This window comes from Dermochelys coriacea, chromosome 8, assembly GCF_009764565.3.
Source record: "Dermochelys coriacea isolate rDerCor1 chromosome 8, rDerCor1.pri.v4, whole genome shotgun sequence".
In the NCBI taxonomy this organism is placed as follows: Eukaryota; Metazoa; Chordata; order Testudines; family Dermochelyidae; genus Dermochelys; species Dermochelys coriacea.
In genome coordinates, this window is record NC_050075.1 from 14079707 (window position 1) to 14090684 (window position 10978).

At 38.9% G+C, this 10978-nt stretch overlaps 1 protein-coding gene across 4 annotated transcripts in view; it reads left to right on the top strand.

Annotated features, from left to right (window-relative positions):
* FSTL4 (follistatin like 4) overlaps positions 1 to 7527 on the top strand; it is a 493379-nt gene extending 485852 nt beyond the window's left edge. For all 4 annotated transcript variants that reach the window (XM_043490835.1, XM_038414976.2, XM_038414979.2 and 1 more), the window contains one exon: positions 1674 to 7527. In XM_043490835.1, the coding sequence (XP_043346770.1) occupies positions 1674 to 2376 (703 nt within the window). In that variant the 3' untranslated portion in view covers positions 2377 to 7527. The remainder of the gene's footprint in view (positions 1 to 1673) is intronic.
* The last annotated feature ends 3451 nt before the right edge of the window (positions 7528 to 10978 follow it).

The window sequence follows — 10978 nt, forward strand, 5'->3', positions numbered from 1 at the left end:
CACCAGAAGTGGAGCCCCTATGAGGAGCACATCTTTGAAGTACTACAGTTACTGCACAGGGTGAGTAACCTCTCTCTTTTGGGGGGGGCGCTAGTTCCCAGGATGCCCTACAGACTCGATGGCTGTCCATTAAAAGAATATGAAGAGCAAGTTTTTTCACTGAGATTTCAGAGCACAAATTTCACATGGTCATAGCACCTCTTCAGCAGCTGTGTGCAGATAACGCACATTCTAACTCACTTTTTCAAATTAAAGTTTATGATAAAAGCCTGGGTTTTCTCTTATTCAGGCACTTGGCCAAGTATTAAGGGAGTCTTGAAAGAAATGCTGTAAAGAAAGTATTTTTTTTAAGAGTAGTCCAAGTGCACTCATTCAGGAGAAACACTGGTGTCATCTCCTATTTCCTCCACAGCTAATGCCATGTGAATCTTTACTGCAGCTATTTTAAGTGACGTTTCCAAAGGATCTGAGCATAATGGGAAAACGCAAGGCTAAGCTCAGTGATTTTCAAGGGATCATACAGTACATTGGCTAATTCTTCAGCAGTGAAATCACTGCTGAGTGTCTCACTGACATTCTGTTTAAGATTAAAGAAATAAACCCACTGATTGAAGCAAAATATATATTTTAACTGTGTGAAAACAAGTCTCGTGTCACATTTCATAAAGCAATCTTAATCTTTCAAAGACCAGACAAACATCTCACTTAATTTCCTTCTTTCTGTATTGAATGAATAAAAAGATATTCCATGTAAAATTCATTTTCACTCACACAAGTGAATACAAGCATCCTAGGGAACACAAAAGGTGCCGTTTCTACTGTCTTCCTTTCAAATTAAGTAGAAACATTGCCTGGCTATTGCTGACCTTTTTCTCTGGTCAACAAAACTCAACTGCATTGCAGCTTGTTGCTTTTATAGAACATTTTATTCAGTATTCATTTTAGTTTCTGTCCTCTCAAAACTGAAAACAAAGACCCCCAATTTCCACTGCAATGGTGTTGCAGTGGGGATCCACCGCTAAGTTCCTTAGCCACCCATCCTTCCAGCAGATGGTGTGGGAGCATGGCACAGACTGTGTGCACTGCAGCAGCCCCAGCTACCATAATGGTCCCCTGGGGCCATTGGCAGCAACTGTAAATTAGAGCTCCCCTCAGATAGCTCTAACTTACGCTAAGGGACTGGCCCAGAATCAAGGGGCACAAAGATGCCTTGAAGTTTTCTTTGCATCCTCTCCCCTCTTTAGGATTAGGTCCAAAATAAGTTTTAGTTAAGTAGTTGTAATTTGGAGATATAAAACATCTGAAATACACATTGAACTATATTGCACCAAAATAATTTGTAACTCAAGCATGACACATAAAGTACCCAATCCTGCACACTGCTCCCACGGTTGATGGGATTGTTCATGAGAGCCAGGAGTTCTTGCATGTATAACGGCTCGTGGGGTCATGTCCCTAGTTCGTAATGACATGTTAACCAAAAATGTAGGGGTTTTTTTTTAGCACATAGCAGAAGAATTAAAATGTTAGCAGTTTCATAGAGAAAAGCGAACATTATTACACACAATAGAAATCAACAGCATGGAGTCTGCCACTTCGGCTGATTTCAGTGTTCTCTCAAGCATGTTGTCACAGCTCCAGAGATGATGGCAGTGTCATGTTTTATATTTCAGGTTCGGTTTCATCTTTAACAAATCGAAATCTGCAGTTCACAAAATTGACCTGGAAACTGTGACCCACATCAAGACTATCAGCTTCAGAAACTATAGCTGCAAACCACAGAGCATGGCCTATACCCATTTGGGCGGCTACTTCTTTGTCCAGTGTAAAAAAAATACATCAATAATAGCCTCTCCCCAGCTCATTATTGACAGTGTTACAGATTCTGTGATTGGCCCTAACAGTGACATATCGGGTACGCCCTATATTTCCCCTGATGGACGCTATTTGGTCAGTGCAGCTGAAGACAGTGGCAGGATTAAAGTCCAGGCAATAACCATCCAAGGGGAAATCAAGTTGATTTATGACTTACAAACACATGTACACGTATCTGATCTGGCATTTCAACCCTCTTTCACTGAAGGCAATCAGTACTATATATATGCTACGTCACATTTGCAAACAGATGTGCTTTTTGTAGAGCTGTCAACAGGGAAAATGAATGTACTGAAGAATTTAAAGGACCCTATCATGTCCAAAGACTGGCCCTGGAGCAGCTACACCAGAATTATGAAAGACAGTGGATTATTTGGACAGTATCTTATTACACCAGCTAAGAATTCACTGTTTGTTATTAATGGGAGACAAAACACATTACACTGTGAGGTTTCAGGTATCAGGAGGGGTAACACGGTGGTCTGGGTTGGAGAAGTATGAAAGGGCACAAAACTAGAGCTTGCAGCAGACAAGTACTGACTGGATCTTACACTGCAACAAATAGGCAGTAGCATTGTATATTTTTTCACTGGGGAAAAAAACCTGTATAAGCTTCATGGTGCAACACTGGTCTACTTGCAAGTTTTATAGTATAAGATATGATCTGCTAATAGAAATTGGGTTGTGTTGGGATATTTTTTGGAAGTATGATTTACGGCTTGGCTTATGAAAAGAATGTATACCTGGAAAGAGAATAATTTCTCTACCAAGGTATTGAATAAGATGCATAACTGGATGATTCTGTAGAACAAAACAGCTTCTGAGTTTCAGTACTGATGAGTCTCTCTGTTATGTTGAAGTCATCAGTTTTCTTTCAGTCAGTCTAACTACAAATCACCTGTACTTCTGACTGTAGGGCCCTGATTATACAACCCTTAACATTGCCTGAACATGTAAGCAGTAAAAACACATTTTAAACTGACCTTTGTAATAAGAAAAATAAATCACAGAAAGCAGTTTTCAAAATGCAGACATCTAGGTGATAAATTTAAAGGAAAATGATCAGTTTCCTTTGAGGGATGGTGTTAGAAGAATTCTTTGATATAATTTCAGTACCAAACATGACAGAAGTATCTACAATCAACTATCTTTTTTTTCTTTTCTCTCTTTTGCTATTGGAATGCAGGGTGTATAAAGAACATCGTCTGATTGTATTTGAGAAACTACTTAGTGGAAAAATTGGGGATGGGAAGGTGACTTTGAAAGCCACAAAACACTGGTAGTCAGATATGCAGAATCTATCGTATCAGGAGATAAAGCACTCTTCCTTCAGCACCATGTGACTCAAGTCAGATAGGACATAGTGTGAAAAATCATTTCCTGCCTGCCAGATAGCATAATAGCCAGGGTTGTTCTCAATGTAGGCAGAAACATTTCTAGAAATTATTCATTTCCCTCATTAGCAATTTACCAACACTGAAGCGACTTAGTTCTTCATAAAACAATGGCTACATAGCCAACTCCATCTCCACCAGTTTCAGTAACATTTTTAACAAACCATTCACCCATTATAATTGTAGTCTTAATTTACATGTGTCTCTTCAAAGATTCTGGAAAAGATTATTTTTGCGTTGCCTTTCTCCTCCCATTTATATTACACTTTTTTATCTTCAATTACCATTTAGTTATGAGAAATTAGGTTCATGTAAAAATCAAATAAATTACCCCAGAATGCAACAGCTGGCAGTGAGAAAGTTAAGTTGATTTCCCATAAAAATAAACATCCATTTGCACTTTTATAGAAATAAAAAGCTTTTCTCCAGTTCTGTTTCGTAGCTGTCAGTGTTCATCATCATGAACTAATCAGAACAAGAGTAGTTATGGGTAACTTTTCAAAGTGGTGCAAGCCAGACAAGTACTATTAAAAACAGTAAGAAATGAGCAGCTAAATTCTACACACTGCTTTGAAAATGTAATCTTGATGTTAGTGCAAACTCCCTTTTCCAGGGACAGCATCTGTTACATCATAGCACCTGGTCTTTTGAATTATATGAAAGTATAACTATGCTCTAGCATGACCTTGATGGCCTAGAGTTTATACGAAAGCAGTTTTTGAATATATACGGAGATACTTAAAGGTGCGGTAACTATTTTCTAACATAGATGTTTGTCACCCTCCTCATAAAAAGGGATTTTAAATTGAAAGGACACAGAGTAACACTGATAACATTCCTTTAAGCATTAGCTTTTAATGAAGGAGTTGCATTTTATAGGCTGGCTATAGACATCAAGTAATTTATAACCATCATAGTTCTCTGATGAGTATAAATCTGTTTGGACAGACGAAAAAAAGGCAATGAATCCTATGAATTCATTAGATATGAAATCCTTTAAATTGCCCTTTAGCATCTATAGGATGAAACCTACATATTTTCTCTTATGAGCCATAAAGGTTAGAAGACATTATCCCATCATTAAAACATGGACATACCTTCATTTAGAAATGCATGGTGCTCATGAGTCTCTACTCATCTAGTGAGGAAACATACACCTGTAAGGAAAGGAGGAGATCAACTTTGTAAGTACTTTTAAATATGCACAACTCCTTTCTAGAACAAAGCTGTGTCCATACATTGCAGTCATCTTAAACGTGTTTTATTAGGCCAGACCACTGCGCTAGTGTTATCTTTTATGACTTCTTGAATATTTTATTATGCCTATTGTAAGTTTCCTTGTAGAGAAGTTCATTGTCTCATAGATCAAGCAAATATTACTTTTTTAAGAATATTTTCAAAAAATGTAAATATCTGTTCAGGTAAATATTCTTACAACTGGTGTAAATAGGCTGTGAAGGATGTATAATAGCCCTCACATCTTTCTGTTTGTCTCAAAATATTGGACTAGAGGTCACTCAAACTCCCACTTTAACCTTCCAAAGATGTTCCCATTTTTCCTTCCGCAGCCCAAGTTCTGGTGACGTGTTTTCTAAATTATCCTAATGGTTATAGCATACTTAGACAATGAAGTACAATTTAGATTGTCCACGCTACTTGTGAACAGTTCCACTCATGGTCAATCTAACATTAAAGTGCTGCACACATTTGTTATTCTGGATTTGTTTTCTTATGCCACAACGCTCACCCTTTTCTCTGTACCAAAAAGGTTTAACTTGTGTTTGCCTTTGATTGCAAGCATATTAAATCTCCTTGATTGCAGTTTCTTTTTCATTTCTTTGATATGTAAGTAGCAATTGCTTCATCACTTCACATTTTTCCTGGCTAATGAATTACTAATCACAATGATTAATTGAAATGAATTTAAATTGGATTAGCAAATAATTAGTTACTTTAATATGCTGATCTATCACTTAGGCGTCTATTTGATGGACACTAGGATCACAGACAATAGTCACTGATTTCAGTAAGAATCTAGTCCCTGATCATTCACTGCTTAGATTAAATGGTAATACAAAAGAAATACCATTGCTGATCTAATCAGTAATTTTTCCCCTTTCTTTTTCATTTTCTAAATATGGAAGGCCTCTTATTTAGCAGTGCTAGCTATTCAGTCCAAGACTTGGGCATATAGCTGGTTTTGAAACAGTACAAGCTAAAAAAAGAGGATGAGTACAAAGATTCAGAACCAGAAACTGTGAATCACCTGTTATTACTGAGTTTTTTAACCTCCGCACCGCATAAATCAACTAAATATCCTTGGACATTCCTCAAATTTAGGATGGGTGCACATTTGCAATTTGTTACGGGTAACAGTGAAAATGTTGCGGCAGGAGACTTTCATGTCTGTTCACTAAACCGAGTCAGAAATTTCCTTTTAATAGAAATGCGGGTGTTGGAAAATCTTGACCTGGCAGTTTGGGTCACTGAGCAGTAAATCTAAATTGGAATGCTCCATCTTCTTTATATCATTATTATTATTTCTTACAGTGCTCAAAAGTCTGCTGAGTGTCTCACGATACAGGTAAAAAGACCATGAGTTGTGTTCCTTAATGAGCTCGCATGCTAATATCAGACATGATCTTACAAGGGGTTAACAAGATAGAAGGGAGGAGGTTGGGCAGATGTACATGGTGACATTTATATGAGAACATGGTTAGCCAATAAGGGTGCAGCTTGATGGAGTAAAGAAATGTTCTGTCTCTTCCATGGTGTCCCTCTGTCTCATACCTGTCATGATTTTAAATGAGAAAAATATCCATATGTTTATCTGAATACAGTTGCTTTCTGTTCATTTAGCTTTCTCTCCATTGGACTGGACAAGTCTTCCTGATTAGTAAGTTTCCACACAGCCAAATTCCGTGTGTGACTTTTATTGACTTCTCATGTCAACATGAGAGCAGCCAGAGCCAGTCAGAAGTTGGCCTAAATGGACTGTGTATCTAAGAACATGCCACTTTATACCCCCATAGTTTGCCTGTTATATTGTGAAAGTTAGGGCCAAATTCCACTTGCCTTGCTTACACAACATCTGATAAAGGCAAGTAGGTGGTGGCTGATTTCCAGATGGGATTACTAATCCCACCCTATTTCTGATCTGAAAGCTACTGCATTTCCTGACTCGCTGTTTTGCAAAAGGGACACTCTCTCTCTTTCAGAAGCAGCAAAGCCCTTTAAGCTATAGAAAACAGGCCAGAGATCAATTTTAAAGTCACCCCCTCTGCTAATGCTACTACTTCCTAAGAGTTTATTCTTCATCCTAACTACCAACCTGTATTCCCCTGCCCCACCCCAAACACAATGCAGCCTACCCCTCTTAATACACTGTCCCTTTCTCCCCTCAACCTGTGTCTTGGTGTACTTCTAGTAGCCTCCTAAATAGATAATGCCAGGGGCTATCCTGTCTGAATTGCATCATCCCGCTCCTACGTCACTATAGCCTGATGCTGCTGCTCAAACTACTTATTCTGGGATGCACACACTACACAACACCTCTGCATCATACTTGTCTTAGTCAGCCACAATTATCATGCCATCCAGTAGCTTCATTGCCTAACCCGGTCCCCTGGGTACGGGGACATTTAGCATTCTGACCCAGGACCGGACAAAAACAAAACCATTAAAAAATCTCTGCAGCCGGGGAAAGAAGAACCTGTGCCTTTCTTTAAGCAATTATATGGTGCTCAGCTATTACAGTAGTGAGCATGATATGGATGCCTAAAAAGAAAAATGTTGGCTTAAATAACCCAATGCTGCAACTAAACATTATTTCCTATGCAATGGATTGTAACAAAGCCACAGGGAAAGGAAAGGCCAGTGGAGACTTTGATTGTTTGCAACAACATTTTTTAACATCAGGATTTTGTTTAAAAAAATAGAGAGAGATCAGGGATTAGGGAAGAAGAGGCTGAAATCTGGCCTATTGGTGAATTTTGTACACGTTTACATTTTGTAGGAAAAAGGCAAAATCCAAAATAAAAGAGGGGGACTTCTCTGAAGCCCTACCTGTGCCTAAGAAATCAAGATGGTGTTACATCTTTGGAGATTGCACTAGAAAACTGTTGCCAGTTGAAGGGAATGGCCTGAGCTTTTGTTTATTCCACTGAAGGACAGCCTTGCAAATGAATGAGCCGTCTAAATAAAGCGTATGCAGTTTTTTACTATGTTACAGTCATCGTCTACTCGCTAGCGCTTGTGAGTCAAAAGAAATCGGTGCAAAACAGTCTGATATATTTTTTGATAGAGGTCTGAAATATTAAAATCCCATCTTCACCTGCTCAAAATAGGTAGACCTTACATGTCAGTGCAGGTGCAGGTTATTTCCTTAGCCATACCTATGGATCGCTGCCAGATATATCAAAGGCTACACTGCTGCCCTATCCAAGCATCAGTTGCACCCTGTTCACAGAAATGCAATTCCCAGAAAGGGCAAACCCCAGTCAACCGAGCTGGAAATTTTTCAAAATTTCTTCCAAACACCAGTGTTAATGACTCGTGTGATTTTTTGTACAAGACCCGGACATTTGATTCTTTAAAGCCCAGGCTAATTGAAACCAGTGATGAAGCTCAGCTTTCATTTAAAACAAAAAGTAAGTTTCTAGCCCTCCTGGTTGCAGAGAAGATCTTGAAAACTTGACCCTGAGTACACCCTAAAGGCAAATACTAAATTCCTCAAAGTGGCTTTTTTTAAAAAAACTGATTTTTAAGCCCATCTCAGGATTTGGCATTGAGTGCGGGCTGACACGTGATTTTTGAATGTTTGGGTTGACAATACTGGAAAACAGAAAAAAATATATTTGCATAAAAAGTTTGCAAATTTATTTTCTATTTTCAAAACAGCTCAAAATGCTATTAAAAAAATTACTCTCACTGTGATAATTCTGTCACACAGACTGCCACTGCCTTGAAGCTAGCTTAATTATTAACTTCAGCATATTGTTATAAGAAGCACATGGGATCTTTATAGGGAAGAAGGCAGCACGCCGCATTTATTGAGAATACAACACTTAGCATATACTTGTCAATCTCACACACACAATCCTGCCAATTGATGTTTATAGTTACCAGTCTAGAGTCTGGATCAATCTAGTGGCCAGCCAGATGGGGAGCAGGGCTCTGTCGGTCGCAATCTGATGCTCCTGGAATGTGGCAAGACGAACCCAAAGTCCCAGGGCAAAGCATCCTGTTCTTATAGTCCTTTTTCTCTGTTGAAGTGTCAGTTTCTGACCAGTTACTCCTTGATTGGTGTTAACGTTCCAAAACACCTCTGAGAGGGTCATCCTGTCCTGGTTTCAATTTAATCAATTGTTTTTAGGGGTGCGAGCCTTCACCTCAGGGTTGTCAATTTGCCCTTCCTCAATCATGGATATGTGTTGATGGTTCTTTGGCATCAACAAATCTCGATAAGAGTCTTCGCTCCTCCTTTCTTGACCGTCTGGTTAACAATGGCCTTCACACCTTATCTTTTCATGATGCATGCATTCCTCATTCACACAAACAGTCTTTTACAGAGACTTTGAGAATACAAATAGTAGTATTTAATATCGAGCAAAAAGGCATTGCAAATTAAGTTTGCTAAGTTTTACAATCAATAACCAAGACAATTTACATTGAGATCCAGGCCTTCAATGTTCCTCTAATGTACTTAACATAGACACAATACAGAATCCTGTCTCTTACTAACTAAACCTTAAAACAAAGAAAGCCCAATTTGTAATGCATATGGAAAAACAAAATCTCATAGTCCCAGAGAGTCATTCCTTTCTGCTATTCAAATGGGGTGGCTAGCAGGATGAAATCAAATTATACATTAATTCTTATAGTGCAATTCTAAAATCCTGCCCCTACAATAGAACCTCTCTCATTACATAGTATGTCTTTGACAATTGCCTGAAACCATCGGATAAAGCCCATAAACACAAAAGAGGCCAGGAAACCACATGACTATAGCAATCAAAAAGAGCACTTACTTAGTCAAACAAGCCACTCCAAGTTTACAAAGGTTAGAGCTTAAAGGTTAAAAATCATGGTTCAAAACTTCAAGGAGCAGAGAAGCCTCCCTCCAGTCAACCATGCCCCATGCTACAGAGGAAGGCAAAAAAACCTCCAGGGCCTCTCCAATCTGCCCTGGAGGAAAACTCCCTCCCGACCCCAAACATGGCAATCAGCCAAACCCTGAGCACATGGGCAAGATTTACAAAGGTTAGAGCACTGGCATTTTCAGAAGTGCGATTCAAATGAATGTTTCTGGATTACCACAGGGTTCCATCCCTGTAGTCTGAACTTCATGTCTATTCATGCCCATATCACTGTCTGAACCCCCAGTGGCTACCCATCCATATACTACAGCTGTGCAGTTTCTAGCTACTCTGAAACTTAAAACAAGAGGAGCTGGGGGGGGACTGTAAGTCAAATACTCTCCCATTTGTCCAGGCAAATGAAAAGTAACCGATCATTTGTAATGAATGCACTATGGTGCCTTTGAAAGGTACCTAAAGTGTAGAATTGAGACTCTATCTGCGAGTAACATATTGCAGATATTCATTTTATTCAGAAAGACAAAACATAACTGGCAGATAGCTTAAAGAAATTTTATAAAGTGTCTGTGTATGTACAGATAATATTTTTATGGTCTGACCATCTTTATGACAAGTGGGCATAGCATTTAAGAGCGAGAGGCATAGTATTTTATACCCTCTTATTCCCTCCATCTCACCCTTTTTATTAGGAAGCTCCAAACCCGTCAATCAGGATTCTCCTACGGGTTTATTTTAAATTTACTTCTCTGGCATCTACCACTTTCAGACTATATGCATTTTATGTGAAGATGGCTTCAAACACCAGCTCCGAGTTCAGATTGGAGTTCAGAGCTTGAATTTATACATAGATCTGAACACTGTGAAGTTTGTAAAAGTTCACATTGAGCCTTCACACATGAGTTTAGAAGTGGGGCACTGATTCAGGCCTATAGCTTATGTTACATAGCGTCAAAGACAGTGTCTTCACATTACAGGGTTCAACAACCACCTTCATTTCAAACATGCACATCCCTGCGATAACTGATTACCTTTTGCCTATCACCATTTGAATTCTAATGGTGCTACTTTTTGGTCAGTTCACCATATGGCGGGTAAGTCTCAACTTTGTCTTTCATGGTGTTACAAGATTTATAAATTTAAGACCAGAAGGTACCATTAGATCAGCTAGCTTGACCTCCTGTGTAGCACAGCCATTAAATGTCACCCTGTTACTCCGCTACTGAACCCAATAACTTGGGTTTGGCTAAAGCATATCATCTAGAAAGGAATATGGTCTTGATGTGATGATGCAAAGAGATGGAAAATCCAAGAGGTCCCTTGGTAGTTTATTCCAATGGGTCATCACCCTCACTGTTAAAAATAAATAAATCTGCGAGTAATTTGAATGTGTCTGGCTCAGCCTAACCTTTCCTGGTTGTTGTGCCTTTCCTCAGTATTTTCTCCCCCATGAAGGCACTTATACTGTGCAATCACGTCACCACGCAATATTTTTTTCTGACAAAGTAAACCGATTGAGCTGCTTAAAAGGCTCAAATCTCCAGCCCTTGAATCATTTCTGTGACTCTCTTCTGCACCGCCTCCCATTGGTGAATATCCTTTTTGAGATGTGGA